Source organism: Jaculus jaculus, chromosome 8 (genome assembly GCF_020740685.1).
Source record: "Jaculus jaculus isolate mJacJac1 chromosome 8, mJacJac1.mat.Y.cur, whole genome shotgun sequence".
Classification (NCBI taxonomy): domain Eukaryota; kingdom Metazoa; phylum Chordata; class Mammalia; order Rodentia; family Dipodidae; genus Jaculus; species Jaculus jaculus.
Window position 1 is genome coordinate 89302155 of NC_059109.1, and position 17358 is coordinate 89319512.

The following is a 17358-nucleotide window of genomic DNA, read 5'->3' on the forward strand; positions in this document are numbered from 1 at the left end:
GCACGTGGGAGGCAGAAGTAGGAGGATCGCTCTGAGTTGGAGGCCACCCTGAGACTACATACTGAAATCCAGGTCAGCTTGGGCTGGAGCAAGACTCTACCTTAAAAAAAAAAAAAAAAAAAAAAAAAAGCTATTGTTTATTTGACATGAAGGACCTTAACTAGATTCGTTTGGTTTTGTTTTGGTTTGGTTTGGTTTTTCGAGGTAGGGTCTCACTCTAGCTCAGGCTGACCTGGAATTCATTTTATAGTCTCAGAGTGGCCTCAAACTCATGGCGATCCTCCTACCTCTGCCTCCTGAGTGCTAGGATTAAAGGCATATGCCACCACACCCAGCTAGATTTGTATTTTATTTAGTAATATTTATCCAGGTCTCTGTTTAGTTTTGCATTTTTTGTTAATTTGTTTGTTTATGGGGGTTTTTTGCTGATAAAGACACTAGGGGTACAACTCATTGGTAGTTACCAAAATATCTGCATTTTTTAACCTGAGTCCCTGGCCTGTTGGCATGCTCAGTGCTTTCTTGGCATGTGTGAGCACCTGGACTCAATCACTGGCACAAAACTTGTCAAAAGGACATAGATGGATAATAGATACAGATGAGAGAGAAAGAGAAGGTAATTACCTTCTCACTGCTTGGACAAAACACCTGACCAAAAGCAGCTTATGGGGAAAAAAAAAAAGTTTTATTTCTGGATTGCAGTGTGGGAAGTTTTACTGTGGTGGGGAAAGCATGGCAGAGGTAGGCGGCTCGTTGTCACATCTCCACAGAAGCAGACAAGTAAAGAGAGTAAGCTACTGGCAAATGGCAAGTGGGGCTAAACCATAAGACCCCAAGGCCTGTCCCTAGGAATAGACATCTCTTCCAGCATGGCTCTACCAAGTAGAGACTACATAAGAGGCTTAGTCACACACACATGAGACTATTGAGGGCATTTAACATTTAGAGTGCATGTGAGAGACATGCATATACACAGATATGTGTATAGATAGATGTTAGAGCTAGAGATAATAATGTTTCATAGCCTTCTTTGAACTGCGTTTGTCATCTTCCTGGCATTATTATTAATAATTAAGTGAAACTACTACACATTACTTTACAAATTATACCATGACATGAATTATAATTTCTTAAGTGAAGGAGGATTTGTATAGCTTACATACCCTCATTCTTCTGCCCTGTACCCAACATAGACATTAAAATTAATAACAAGCATAGTTCATAGTCTTTCCCATCCAAAGTACCCAGAAGGTACTAGTAATAAATAGGAATTGATGCCAAAGTTAAACTTCATTTGTCATCTCAACCCTATTAGCATGTACCTTATTTTAATTGCTTTTAAAAGTTTCTAATCAGGGCTGGAGAGCTGGCTTAGTAGATAAGGCACTTGCCAGCAAAGCCTAAGGACCCAGGTTCAATTCCCCAGGACCTACATAAGTCAGATGAACATGGTGGCACATGCATCTGGAGTTTGTTTGCAGTTGCTAGAGGCCCTGGCATGATGCCCATTCCCTCTCTTTGTCTTTGTCTCTCTCTCTCTCTCTCTCTCTCTCTCTCTCATAAATAAATAAAAATCAAATATTTTTAAAATGTTTCTGAACAAGCCCAGTGCTAGTTTTTTTTCCTGAAAAAGGATTGCAGTTAAACATTGACAGCCCTGGGGTCAAGAGCAGCACCATGTAGATAGCTGCATGACTGCAGTGTTCTTCTGACACACTTCACCTGCCTATAAAAGGCATACACACTTGCTATAGGAACATAGCAACTAAGCCCCACATTTCCTGGTATGCAGCATTACTGATCAGTTCTTTCACCTTTTCTGGCTCTGATCAACCTGGCATTTTGCTGTCTTGCCTCTAAGGATAGATAGAGTTGAACGAAATTTCCATTTTGCATATGTTAAGATGCCAAATATGTAATCAACTTTCATATGACTTGACTTAACCAAACAACAAGAATCATGCAAAATGATACTGCCCTGGGTGCTTTTCCACTTTCAGAACAGCATATATTGTAATTTGACTCAAAATAATCACTAAGAGAAGTAATTTCACAGTGTTCTCATGGCATCATGGGAGATTGCAGGGGCGATTGCAATATAAATGGACACCTGACTTGGGGTGCCCATGCCTGATAGTCAGTGGGTGGACAGTCTTATCCTCTATGAGAAGGCAAGGCCTGTGCTTATTGGGCTCTATTTTTTGTGCATTTAGCACATGGCAAGTGTTAAATTTATTTTTAAATGAATAGAAGATGAAGAGAGAGAAAAGAAGGAAAAAGATAGAGGAAGGAAGAGCAGAGGCTAGAGTAAGTATTACCTGACAAGTTGGATTTATCATAGAAAATAGGAATACTGAAAAAAATAATGAAATGTTATCTCAAAGAGTTTTATACTCCAAAATATTTTAGGCCATCTACTGAAATAAATTTCTTTGTTTCATTTTCAAAAATCACAACCAGTCCAAAGAGATGTACATATACACTCATCAGAACATAGTCAGTACACAGTTTTAATGGAAGGTGTTCTTTTCAATAGCGTCATGACCAGGATGCTTACTTTGTTAGATGAGGACTATTTGATATCTATTAAACAGCTCACACACAAACATGCCAGTAGAAAGATTCTATGCCATACTTGTCATTTCTAACACAAGAGACCTTCTTAGCAGTTTTCATTTTATCATTACTAAAGTTATCATGATGTACACTTAGCTCATTTTTGGCAGTTTATGGTGCAAACATTTTTTTTCTATAAATGTTTTGTTAGGAAATTGTTTCTTTTTGGCATGTGTATGTGGTGTGCAAGCATGTCTATATGTATTTTTGTATGTGTGTGGGTACACATGAGTGCATGTACGTGTGTGTGTGTGTGTGTATGTGTGTGCCAGAGGTCTAGGTCAAGGGTCTCTCTTTTTTGCTCTCCACCTTACTTATTGAGACAGGTTTTCCACTGAACGCGGAGCTCACCAATTTGGCAGGTGTAGATAACTAGTTTGCCCTGGGATTCTCTCTCTGACTCCAGAGCACTGGGACTAGAGCTATATAATCACTGTACCCGAGCATTTATATGAATTCTGGCAATCTGAAATCAGACCCACATGCTAACATAGCGAGCATTTTATCCACTGAGTCATCACCCAACCCTGAGAAAGATGTTTCTTTTATGAATCAGCCACCCTCTTCAAAAGAGAGACAATTGTCACATTTCTTTTTATTTATTCCTGAATAATATTGAAAATGATTTAGCTATAATGTGCCCAGGATTAAGAAAAGGTGAACATCAATTACTTCAAGATATTTATTATATGTTTAAAACATTAATTTACTCTGATAGTCATTAACTTGGCCATTTAAAAATGACACACTCCTTGTCATTCAAGAAAAAAATAATGTTCAAGTCAGTATGCTTTTACCTCTGAGTATTGTAGCAGGGAATACAAGATGGAAAACAAGGACTTTAATATGCCATTGGTGAAAGCTTTAATTGCTAGAACAAAAGGAAAATTGGTGAAATGTTTTATAAGCCTTAAAACTTGCATAGTTTGTGAGTTAGTAATTCTGTTCTTGACAGTTTGTACCACAGAAGCAATTAAGTGTGTGTTTCAGGACTTAACCACCAGAGGATTTAACAGAGTGTGAAAAAATAAAAAACAAATTTAATAACCAATGATAATGATAATAGAATATTTATTAGTCTTATTATAATTTTATATTTTATAATATATGGAATATAAAGAAGTATATATTTTATGAATCATATTTAAACATATATCTGTGGAATTTATGTTTGCATAAAAATGTTCCATAATGGATTGTTCAGTTAATATGGAGGATATTGCAAAATTTAATATGATTATATATTTATGCATGTATGATTGTATCTTCATTAAAGAAATATGCACACACACTTTTTTGATGCATACCCACCAAAGTTTTAACACTGTTTTCCTCAGAAAAAGTACTTATGTGTATTCAAAAAAAAAAAAAAACCACTTTGGGGCTGGAGGGATGACGTAGCAGTTAAGGTGTTTGCCTGCAAAGCCAAAGGACCCAGGTTCAATTCCCCAGGACCCACATTAGCGAGATGCACAAGGGGGCACACACATCTGGAGTTCATTTGCGGTGGCTGGAGGCCCTGGTGTGCCCATTCTGTCTGTCTCTCTCTCCCTCTTTCTCTGTCAAATAAATAAATAAATAAACAAATAAATGATTATAAAAACTTTTTTTTTTATTTTAGAGCGAATGGGTGCACCAGGGCCTCAGCCACTGTAATCGAACTCCAGGCGTCTGCACTACTGGGTGGGCATGTGCTCACCTCTCCTCTGTGCTCGTGCGTACATGGACTCAGGAGTAGTGCATGGGGTCTGGAGTGAACACGGGTTCGTAGGCTTCGCAGGCAGGAGCCTCAATGGCTGGGCCATCTCTCCAAGTTTTTTTTTTTTTTCCCTTGGAGCTTATATTATGTCAATATTTTTCTTCAATGAGCATTAAATGCTGATTTTTAGTGCTTTTAAATTACATTTAGTTCTTTTAAAAATTTAATTTTTAAATTAAACCAAAAAACTTTCAAGTCAGGCATGGTGGCACACACCTTTAATCCCAACACTCCAGAGGCAGAGGTAGGAGGATTGCCTTGAGTTCAAGGCCACCCTGAGACTCCATAATGAATTCCAGGTCAGCCTGGGCTAGAGTGAGACCCTACCTCAAAATAAATAAATAAATAACTTTTAAAAAGAAAGAAGTCTCCTTCAATATTTACTGGTTACCATCTTCATTTCTCATAAATTTGATATTATTTTGAAGTTTGAATTGTTGAAACTGAAGAAACAAGCTGTACTGATGGACCAAAATCATTAAGATGTGTCTCCTGCACCTATGAAAGTTAGTATGGTAAAAATGAGGAATCACAACATCAAATGGTACTTAAATTTTATCATCTGTCTGCCAATTATACCTAGGTAAAGCTGAAAAAAGTGATCTCCATATTTAGCTGTATTCACTTAAAACATTTTACAACAAAAAGAATGTTTCTAAATAAAATCTTGAAGGGTGACTCACATTTCTTCTGTGTGAAGCAAAATCATTCTCAACATAAACTCAAAGATCTCCCTTTATATAAGTATTCATTATTTATTGCAAAGCAAACCTCATTTGTTGTCATCTTTACTTTCTGGGTAACAGAAAATGATGATTCAAAAACACTTTAACTCATTCAAAATAAAGACACTTTACATATATTTAAAAAAAATAGCATAGCACAGGGAAAACTTCCAGTTGAGCCAGAACACCTTTTCCCCTTGCCATTTTGAGGACATTTCCCTCTGCCTCTCCCCAACACCCCACCAAACCCAGCTCAGAGCCCACAGGGAGACACAGAGAAGTGTGGAGGTGCCCACAATGTGCCCTGGGTGCCATGAGTGTGATAGGAATACAGCTGGTTGTTACCATGGTGATGGGCAGTGTCATGCAGAAGATTATACCTCACTATTCTCTTGCGCAATGGCTAATCTGTAATGGCAGCATTGCATTACTTTCCAGAATACTAGTGGCTGGTGGATTTCACAGTGCCTGCTATGATTGTATATTTAGTGACTGAAATCTACTATGATTTCATGAAGTCTACACGGGAAATGAACATCAGCTTAGTCTGGTGCCTCTTGGTTTTGTCTTGTGCAATGTATCCTTCAAAGCATCATTAATGTATGAACTTGTCTTTTGCAATTAATATTACTAGACCCTAATTGTGCAAAACATTATAGAATATTAGAGAACATTTCATTGTTGAATTCTTTCTTACCTAAGTTTTAAAGCAGGGGTATTTTTTATATTAGGAGTAATGTAAATACAGGGAAAGATACTTTCTATCCCCTTTTCTGTTTTTCCAATCTTGTGTCACAGCAATAGCCTGCCACTTTCATTTTTAAAAGCCCCTTTGAAAAATTTCAAGTGCTCAACCACTATTTGATGACATTTTAGTTTTAGATTGTTTAATCATTTTCCTTCCCTTCTTCCATCTCCGCCAAATAGAGACAACATTGTATTATGCCTATCAAAATATTGTTTGTATCTAAGCATTCTAAACATTAGGAGTTCATAAACATCGTTTCCACTTTGTTTTCTATGGACTAAATTTTTTTTTTTTTTTTTTTTTGGATGTTGTGGTTTTTCAAGGCAGGGTCTCACTCTAGCCCAGGCTGACGTGGAATTCACTATGAAATTTAGGATGGCCTTGAACTCTTGCTGATCCTCTTACCTCTGCCTCCTGAGTGCCGGGATTAAAGGCGTGCACCACCATGCCCAGCATGGACTACCTTTTGCAGCCCTCAGTTCTCTATAGACTTGAGGATGGCTTTTATCAGGAGCCTGCTTCACTGTCATGCTGAGGATCCTCTGTATTGCTTTCTGGGTCTCTTGAATTCTTCTTCCTTAGTTACTGTCCTTTTGGAAGAGCACATTTTTCTACATTATTCTTAGAAAAGGAACTACTTAATTGGTAGTTTGGCTAAGTAAAAATACAAATAAAGAAATGATTTTTGCTCAGAATTTTGAAGTGTTGAGAAACTGGGTGACCTTTGGTTTGCGCACTGTACATACAATCTCTCAGAGCTTTTCTCTTTACCTTTGGTATTCTACAGTTTCATCATTAAGTTCTAGGTTTACCCTTTACATGGAAAAAGTCTTATCTTTTTTGAGTGGTAATTTCGTGACTTACTGAAGGTCTGATCTTACTCTTGTGTTGAGACTGCCTGCTCAAAAATGCAAACTCTTGAGTTTTTGGAAGATGTTTTGAATTGTTATATTGACAAATTTATCTTCCTTTTTTGATAATTTTGGAATACATGTTGTTTTGAAAGTGAAATTTATATCAATATACTAAGATTCTCATTTTTTCATATATATATATATAAAATTGTACTTTGGGGTTTTCTGAAATAATTTTTTATCCTTCTAGTAAGCTAAGAAACCTATAGTCAATATCCATTGTTCCAAATTCCTCAGGTTTGAGGTCAAAAATATAGAATGAATTAGGAAGGTTAGTAGAGAACTGGATTTCTGTTGGATTATTTTAGTAATTTAGTAATTTAGTTTGAGTTCATTTAGCTGGGAAATATTAATTTTGTTCCTGAACCTAAAAAAACTAATGATAGCCTTTTTTGTTTCATTTTAATCTGGAAGATTCACAGGCTTTATTTTTAAAATAATGTTTATGCTAATGATTTCAACAATCTTTGCCTCTCCTTTCCTTCCATAATCTGGTTAGGTTGAAGCTGGCTTACTATATGCTTATTTTGTGGGATAGAGTTTTAAGACATGTACAATAATTTTTCTAATATTAGAGAATTTCAGTTTTCTAAGTAATAAAACCAAGTCTGCATATATAAGAAAATTTAAATAAATTTTGATTAAAGTTAAAAAAAAAGTAGCATATATTCCATATAACAGAAAAAAATAGAAAATCATTTCAAGGTGATTTACCTAGATATAACGTTTTTTAGCCCAAGTTGATATTCATTCTTATGTTTTAGAAAAAGAAGGCTTAGGGCTGGGAGTTGGCTCAGCTGTTAAAGGTACTTGTTTAGAAAGCCTGGAGATCCAAAGTTTAATCCTCAATACCCATGTAACACTCTCTCTCTCTCTCTCTCTCTCTCTCTCTCTCTGTCTCTCTCTCTCCCCCTCTCTCACAATCTCTCTCACCATGTGCATGTGCTTGCAAATAAATAAATATTTTAAAAATATATATTATATGTGTATTTAGTTATCTAAATCCTCTAAGAAGTCAGTGGACATCAGGAAACTACATTTTTTTTTCTTTATGACTGAAGATCATTGTAATAACATAGCATAGTCCTAGACCATTGTTTGTCTATATTACAGTGAAATTGTCGCTCCTGTCTTCTCCTTGAATGATGTCAGGTTTTGGGAGACCAGGAGGATATTTAAAACCACCTGATGCAACCAACTCTTAGAATGAGTACGCTCACTTTCCTCTTATGATCCATTCCTCCAGGGCAGATCTCAGTAGATGGATTTATGCGCTACCTGAGTGGAGAGGAAAATGGAGTTGTTTCTCCTGAGAAACTGGATTTGAATGAAGACATGTCACAGCCCCTGTCTCACTATTTCATTAACTCCTCACACAACACCTACCTCACAGGTATGAATTTGTCATTCTCTGACTGTTCTGATAGCTGGTCTCAGGAGATTGCACCAGGCTCCAGTTTCCATTGTTGGAAAACTAAAGTCAAGTTTCTTCCCCTTTCCCTGGCCAGTACCTCTGGGAACTGGGCTTCCACTGCTCAGGTCTCCACCTAAAAGCAGTTATGTCTGTTTGTAAAGCAGCACCATTGCCTTTCCATGGAGACCTAGATTTCAAGTCTTCTAAACCGTATTAGGCATCTGGTATCTACAGACCATGGAATTTTAATGTGCTTGAACTGACTGTACAGGGAACTTTTAGTTCATGGGTGGGATGTGCCTCAGGAGCAGAGCACTTGCTGGATGGAGAAGCCTTGGACTCCATCTCATGCACCACAGAAAAAAAAAAAGAAAGAAAGGAAAGAAAGAAAAAAAAAGTCACTGATAACTCGACCTTCTTGACACTGAGTTCATCTATAAGAGAGCTCTGAGACCTAAATAATTGCTACTGAAAGAAAATTGTTTTTTATTCTCAGTATGAAACAGGACTTCATACACACAGATAGAAATCTAAATGACAACTTAGATTTATTTGTAAATATAACAAAGTAAGGCAAAACAACATTATATGTCCTAATTTGCTCTGCATTGAGCATTGTTATGGTTTTTGGTGATTCATCAATAAAAGGAAAATATTAAAACATATATTCTCTCTCCCTCTGTGTGTGTGTGTGTGTGTGTGTGTGTGTGTGTGTGTATATACACATAATCTCACCAGATCTTAGAATTAAGATTTCAAAAGTTCTGATCTTAATAATCTGAGATTAGTTATATAATCAAAACACATTCCTTTCAAAATGAATTCTATATTGCAGACTTCCTGTCACAAGCTTTGAGACGTCATTGTAGAAAATAAGCTGCTGGTTTTTAAAATAGGAACTCTTTTTTAAAACCCCATCACGGTGCTGCTTCCCGTCATCCTAACATGTAACACAGCCAGATGTACACCAGGCAACAGAAGCCTGGGATATTATCTGGTGTCTGAGTGAGGAAGAGAGTCCTGATGGTTTACAGGGGGTAAGGGGAAGGCTGAATTGCCAATGGCACCTGACCCAGGGTAGACTGACAATGATATACACATGAAGTCAAGAGAAATTCATCACTGGATAGAAATGGGTCATCCAAGGAGTTCTCTGTATCCAGCCAGGTGACAGTTAAGCAGACTTTTCCTTAAAATTTCTGTATGGAGATCTTTCTCTCTAGCCTCAAGGGCATGGTACATTTGTATTAAAGCCTGCATTGGCCTGGTTCCCATATGAGGTAAAAAGGAGATAGCCATGTGGCCTTGAGACTGCCAGAATGGGCTGTCTCAGGGTAAACCACCTAATCTGATGCCATCTGGTCAGAACCACATGCCTGAGTTCTACAGTTAGTTCGACTACAATTTAGATGCTTTTCATCCAAATTCTAAAACTCACAGGCCACGATACCTGTTTTGTTCCAACTGGCATTTTCTACTAAGCCTCATGCCATGAAACTAATTATGTTTGTTTGGCTCAACCCAAACCTTATTCTAATCACCATTTCTGCATAACAAATCGCACCAGTGTTCTAAAGCATCAAACAAGTACAGCTTCATTCAGTGTGTCAGAAGTCTGACAGTACAAAGGGGATGGTAAATCTCCTCTGCTTCATGGTGTCTTGGGACTCACTGGGGAAGAGAATAAGGGCAGAAGCAGATTCAGAGATAAACCATTTGGAACCTTCTCCAACATGTCTGGTACCTCAGTTGAAATGAACCAACAGTGGCCTTAGTTAGGGTTGTGAACCTAGTTTCATATAACAAACCTCACATGGTAGCTTGGGCTTCCTTACAGCACGGCCATCCCAGGGAAGGTAAACTTCTTACATGGCCACTCGAGGGCTATAAGAAAGAGCACTCCAGGAAACATGGGGAAAGCTTCACTGCATTTTTACACTTTGACCACTGAAACTCAAATAATGTCATTTCCGTCAGCAGAGTCATAAGTCTACCAATATCCAAAGAGAGGAAAAGTGTCAAATAATTTTCAGTCCTGTTTTGAAACCTCTATAGGCCCTGCAAGTGTAAGGGAGTAGAGTGTCTACTCAGCATTCCTTTGAGTTATCTGTTTAGGTCTACTGAAGAAATGGAAAGGGTGATAAGTAATGTTAAACAAAATAAACCAAGCCCAGAAAGACAAATTTTTCATGTTTCCTCTTCTTTATAGTATTTAGATGTTAAGAAAAAAAAATACTTGAAAACAGAGAGGGAACTGTTTAGGAAAAAGATGAGGACCAGGAGGATGGGTGAGGGGAAATAGGAGAGAGGAAATTGGGGAGTGATTAAAATCAGAATATGTAGTAGCCAGGCATTGTGGCACACACCTTTAATCCCAGCAATGAAGAGGTAGAGGTGGGAGGATTCAAGGCCAGCCTTATATAAATAGCAAATTCCAAGTCAGCCTGGGCTAGAGCATGACCCTACCTCAAAACAAGCAAACAAACAAAACATGTAGTATAAAATACTTACATGAAGCCCATCTTTTGTACAATGAATACATGGCAATAAAATCCCTTGAGAGCCAGGCTTGGTGGTACATGCCTTGGAGGCAGAGTTAGGAGGATCATTGTGAGTTTGAAGCCATCCTAAGACTACATAGTGAATTCCAGGTCAACCTGGGCTAGAGTGAGATCCTACCTTGAAAAACAAACAAGCAAACAAACAAACGCCCTTGAAAGTGTTAGCCTATTATTGGGTAACTGTTCTTAGGAGGAGACAAAGTGAAATAGCTATTGTAAATAGAAGGACTCACGACTCACTTTTGTTTTCCCTTCCTATGCTTGGTATGGAAACCAGACTTCTCACAGGTTAGGCAAGTGTTCTGCCACTTAGTTATATTCCCAAACTCATTGTGCTGTTGAAGAAAGACCTCAAATAATTATTTTCAAATTCAACATTTGGCTCATTTATATGATTCTGGATGTCTTATGATTTAATTTCTAGTAACATCAGTGTGCACTTATTTACAAACACTTAACTTTGAAACTCTGTTACCTCTGCTAAGTTCAGTTGTGATCTTCAGTAACTATATAATTTTTGTTGTTGTTCTTGTCCCCTTTTCTAAGCTGTGTATTATTATACCATGATTGGTAATTATGTAGATTTGAATTATGCTAAATAAACTCTCATTATATTACTTTGTTCCAGAATTTGATAAAATTAGGAAATTAAGAAGAAAAGAAAGAAGGGAGGAAGGGAAAAAAGGAGGAAGGAAGATGAAAAAGAAAGAGAGAAAATATCATATAAAAATGTTAATATAGGCTCCTAAGATTTTGCCTGAAATCTTTAGATTTATGGGTCAAAACATGCTTTTCTTTCACATGTTAATGGTAGAATCGGTGTTTTAATCACACATAAAGCTAATATAGAACTCTCATTTCTCAGGGGCCTTCTGATAAATGGAACATCTCTGCTATAATAATCCAAACTCCCAAAACCAATTAAGGATGCTATGTAATAAAAATACAGTCAAAGCCTAACCCAAAAGAATCCAATTAAATTTAAAAATCAACAGTGAGAAAATAAGTTAGGTTTTATACTTTACACCTATTTTCAGAGCAATTGGAAACTTTATAGAAACCTTATTTCAAAGGGGTGGTTTGTAACAGTGGAAAGGCTTTGGTGTTCACTTAAGGCTATAACATGCTGGGTGCAAACAAAAGTTAGCTGCTGCTCTGGTATGTTTTGAATACAGGAGAGAAAGACTGTAAGATTTAGTCACTAAGGTGACCGACAGCACTGCTTCAACCTCGTCACCACACTGCTTTTCTTGGAACACTCTATGAACTGGTATTCCTTGAGACATTCCAATCTAAGTCCAAAAAAGAAGAATTCTAATATGTGGACTGTTTTCTTTTGAGCCTTCAAAGGGACTATAGAAATCAAATATACAGTATGAAAAACAATTTAGCAATGCATTATCATTATGTCTATTTTTATCCTCATTATTGCTCCCTACTGAGTATCAGGATGAATCCAAAAGGAAACATAAATTAAGTTGCTGAGAAAAAATATAGCATAGAATGAGTTGGTTTTTAATTATGATAGTCATTTCCGAGAGTTTTGAATGGCCGTGGAGGTGTCCCCAGTAGTCATCACGTACTAAATTGTGTCTCCTTGAAGAATCTACCCTTGTGGCTCCAGGAGAACTCCTCCTGAGACAGAGCAGAGGGCAGTCATTTCAAGCCGAACCCTAGCAGACTCATGTCCTTCTCACTCACCAGCAGCAGAGGAGATAATGGTTCATATACACACAAGGCAATGGGCACATCTGCAAAGTTAATATCTTTATTTGGCTTAAGAAAAAACACAGTATTTGAGATTTAATGTTGAAAAACATTATCTTTGGTTATCTTCAGTAACATAATTATCTCAGTAATGCCTCAAATAACTATTCACCTCTTTGCCACGTGTCAGTTTCCTTGGCTGTTGGAAAGGCCCACTTGGATCTCTCTTGTACCATTCATTCATCATTCATCCTTAGCTGGAGTGCTACTTACTCCCTTCTTTCACGTCTTCTCCACTCACTAGTTCCTCACATATGCAAGCACTTACCATTTTTTGTTTGTGTGTTTGTTTTTTTTTAAGACATAACCTATGCACAGATATAAGAAAATTGGGTAGTAAGATGAACAGAAGATGTGACATGAGCTTAGTAAATTAATACACCCAGTTTAAATTTACCTATAAATGACATGCTTACCTTCTTTTCTTTATTAAAAAAATAAAAATAAAACTCAGAGACCCTTGTGGTTGAGTGTAATAGGACACTGTTATTAAATGACTTAAAAGATTAAGGAATTAATTACCTTACACAGCAAGGCATCCAAGGAGGAGTGGTTAAAAATTGGTTCAAGGAACTGGAGAGACTGGTCAGTGGTTAAAGGCACTTTCTTACAAAGCCTAGAGGCCTGGGTTCAATTCCCCAGGACCCATGTAAAGCCAGAAACACAAAGTGGCACATGTGTGTGGAGTTCATTTGCAGAGTAGGAGGTCCTGGTGTGTCCATTCTCTCTCTCTCTCTCTCCAAATAAATAAATAAATAATATTTTTAATAGTTGATTCAATTCAATTGGGAATTCACTGATGTTATCAGAAACCCAGGTGGTTTCTATCATTTCAGTTACTGTGGTTTCAAGATGACTGTCCTACTAACCATGGCCTGTCTATAAACCAACATCCATTCATACCTCTGGAAAGGTCTTTGGTTTACATGCCTCTCTAGGAGGGAAATGAAGACAGTATTCCTAGAGGCTCTTCGAGACCTTTCTTTCACCAGTCGACATCTCTCTATGTCCTATTACATATGGTCAAAATTACATGAGAACTTCTGGGCCCACGCTGATACAATCATAGACATGGAACTGCCATGACCATCTGAGAAGATTCTAGATTTTCTCCAGCACTGAGGAGAGGATTGTGAGGCACATAAGAACCAAAATATGATATTGTTACTAGCAAGAAAAAAGAGCAATAAAGCATGACCTGAAGTATTCAGTTCTGATGAGAGTTTAAGCTACCTACTAAATGAGAGCCCTATTTGTTGCCACCTTTCCCTGGATGATAAGGTCAGGAAGGTGAGGTCAGTTTCTCATCCACAGTGACCAGGGCCTTGCACAGAGTGTTTGGGAATATGTGCAGACCCTAAATCTGATGACATATGGCTAAAATGATTTTTTTCAGGAGTGGGAATGACTTTGTATCCTTCCATACTTTCTCAGCCAAGTCATCCTCTAGCACTCAAATTCACAACCAAGAATGATTCATGGGCTGGGTATATGGTTCAGTAGTTAAGGTGCTTGCTTGCAAAGCCTAAGGGCCTGAGTTTGATTCCCCAGTAGCCATGTAAAGCCAAATGCAGAGTGGCCCATGCATGTGGAGTTTGTTTGCAGTGGCTAGAAGCCCTGATGTGTCCATTGTCTCTCTCTCTCTCTCTCTCTCTCTCTCTCTCTCTCTCTCTCTCTCTCTCTCTCTCTCTCTCTTTCTCTCTCTTTCGCTATCTCTCCCTCCCTGTCTGCTTGCAAATAAATAAACAAAAACTTAAATAAAAAAGAAAGATTCATGATTTCACTGGGGCAGCAGGAAAAAGGGGTGAGATCAACCTACCCTTTCATAAGAAGTTTACCTTGGAGGGATTCTAATGATTTTAAGTGTTGAATTGTAATAAACACAGTCTTTAATGCTTGAACATTATTTTGCATCTCACAAACATTGACTGATCAATACTAGAAAAGCACATTAAATTCTTTCTAATTGTTCTTTAAATGGCAAAGAAATGTTTCTAGAAACTGAATCATCGATGACAGAGCACTCCAGCTTCACTTACTTATTGTCAGCATAAGACAGTGACACTGCCTTTAGAGAAAAATAAGAAAGCAATTTATGCTGAGCCTACTATGGGAGCCGTGGCCCAGAAACAGAGTCAGGTTATCCTCAGTGACATATTCCACTATGGAAGAGGTCACATGAATTTTTGTGACCACTGGACAAAATAAAGTCACAAATCATTACATTAGCCAGCGGCGCTGGTGGGAGGTTAGATAGACAGGTTTAGTAAAGGGAAGAAATCTCTGCTATGGGTTTCAGATGTTATCTTATAGCCCTATGTGCTAGGCCTTGTGGAGGCTTGAGGTCTCTGAAACTCAGTGATATATACTGACATCTATAAGTTACAAGGTTGTTAGGTCAGATATAAAATACAGATAACTGAAGGCAGACCCAGAACCCACTTAAGAAGCTGAGGCAGGAGGATTGAAAGTTGGAGGCCTGCTTGGACTGCATGTTTTATCCCATCCATATCATCTCCCCCCAAAAGTTAATGTAATTGACTACTCAAAGACCTAGGGTAGCTAATAGTAATTTTGGCTTTGACCTTACAATATTCTGACTGCCTCCAGTCAGGATGTTCTGGTCTGCCAAGGTCAAGCCTTCTACCACATCTTTCATATAGCTTTCTTGGAGAACTGTTCACAGTAGTCATCTATTTAACTATAGCATCAACTTTACCTTCTAAACCCATGGTAGCATCATTGCCAATGTTAATGACAATCATCAATCTATTAATAAAATAGTAATTTCACAGTGTGTGATGGTGTTGGATGGAGTCAGTAACACAACTTCAGTGACTCCCCAGATGTATACGCACACACACATATACCTGCTTTATTCTTCAATACTAATGCAGTTTCTTTCAGGAACAAACACTTTTGATGAGATAATCTGATAATTATTAAAATCCTTCACTTTCTTTAAATAAGCTAGTCTTCCGTAAGTTTCACAGTGAATGTAACCAGCCACCACAAATGACACACCCCAGTAAGCTGTGACTCAAGGCTCCATTGTGAATGATTCTGGAGTGAAGCTTCAGCTCTAAATTCAATCTAAGTTCAGTGGACAAGCAGAGATGGGTCAAACAATAGTTAATCTTCCCTCCCACAGTCCTTTGCTCATTATGCAACAGAGATGTGTATAGTTTGGCAATGACAATAAACTTTGAAGCAATTATAAACAGCAAATTGATTACCCAGCATGAAGAATTTTTTAGGTTGTTCTGTCAGCATTTCTGTTTTTGCAAATACATTTGTGTGTTTAAATGCCCCATTTTTCACAGATCTACTTAGCCTTTCAGTACCTTTACTAGAGCTCTATAGAGCTCAGGAATGTCATCTTTTTGTTACACTGATGGATGACTGTTGTGACATCCATGTAAAAATAAAATTAAGCCAGTCAGCTTAATCTCATTTTCTTTCTCCTATGTGTCTCCACAGAGCAGATGTTGTCCCTCTCAAAGTCATTTTGACAGCTTTTGTCAACATACAATCTTCTAAACAGCTATTAAAATCCAACTGTTCCTATAATCCCAATACTGGAGAAGATGAGGCAGGAGAATTTTAAATTTGAGACCAATTTAAGCCACATAGTAAAAATTTTACTCAGGAAAAAAATATGCTATATATCTATATTTATAAAAATATGCATGATATACTTTTAACATGAAAAGCCAATGACATCAATCTATACATTTAATAATATGCTTGTTTCAATTTATTATTAATCTTTGAAAAGTAATTTTATGGATAAATTTATGACTTCCACTAACTTAAGTGAGAGAAGAGTAGATTGACATCTGTGCCTGATACATTCTTCATTCCTCTCAGTTGTCTTCATTATTGCAGCTTTTATTCCTTTTGACAGGATCTCAGCTCCCAAATTCTGGTGAGCTCCATAACAAGAGCTCAGACAGGGCAGGGCACAGAGTACAGCACATAGGTCAGGTCATTTATTCACAAGGTCAAGTGGGGCACTCTGGAGGATGAGAAAGTATCTTTGTGTGTGAAAACACTGTCACAGGATGAGAGCAGACATAGCCAGAGAAACCACTGCACCAAACTACATGGTTAGTCCTGCTCTGCATTGTTGTCTATGGTCTCTGGAATAGACAGCTTCCTTGACAGGCATTTCCTGTGTAGGTGATTGACAGGGCCATTTGGATTAGTGGTAAGGAATGGACAGTGGCATGCCTTTGCTCTTTACCAGAAAGCCCCTGGCTGTTTAGTGATCTTATGATATTTTGAATAGTTTAGAATGTCATGTTTGTACCTAAAGCCCAAAGATTTAACTCAGATTCCACCTTTAATCACTGAGTCATTACCTCAGCCCACAAGTTTTCAATTTTGATATTTACTTGTTATTCCCTTTGTTGGGTGTTTTATTGTATCACATCTATACAAACAGTGAACTTTCAAAGATACAAAAATTTACCCCTATGCTTACCTCTAAGACTTTGATATTTTTTTTTTGAGGCGAGCTCTCAACAAACTTGCCTTTTTGTTTTATGCAAGAGGAGAGAAAAAAAAATGGTGTTCCAGAGCCTCCAGCCACTGCGACCGAACTCCAGACGTGAGCACCTCCTTGTGCACATGTGCAACATTGAGCACTTGTGTCACTGTGCATCTGCCTCGTGTGGGACCTGGAGAGTTGAACATGAGTCCTTGGCCTCTCAGGCATGCGCCTTAACCACTAAGCCATCTCTCCAGCCCAGACTTCTTATATTTTAGCTCTCACTTTATGTATTTGATCCTTTTTGACTTAATTTGTTGTATTTTGTATGAAATAGGAATCCAAATTTATTTTCTTGCATG

General features: G+C 37.7%; 1 protein-coding gene across 2 annotated transcripts in view; it reads left to right on the forward strand.

The window, feature by feature from the left end:
• Plcb1 (phospholipase C beta 1) overlaps positions 1 to 17358 on the forward strand; it is an 855615-nt gene that overhangs the window by 591407 nt on the left and 246850 nt on the right. For both annotated transcript variants that reach the window (XM_004661511.2, XM_004661510.2), the window contains exon 10: positions 8009 to 8155. In XM_004661511.2, coding sequence (XP_004661568.1) covers positions 8009 to 8155 — 147 coding nt within the window. The remainder of the gene's footprint in view (positions 1 to 8008; positions 8156 to 17358) is intronic.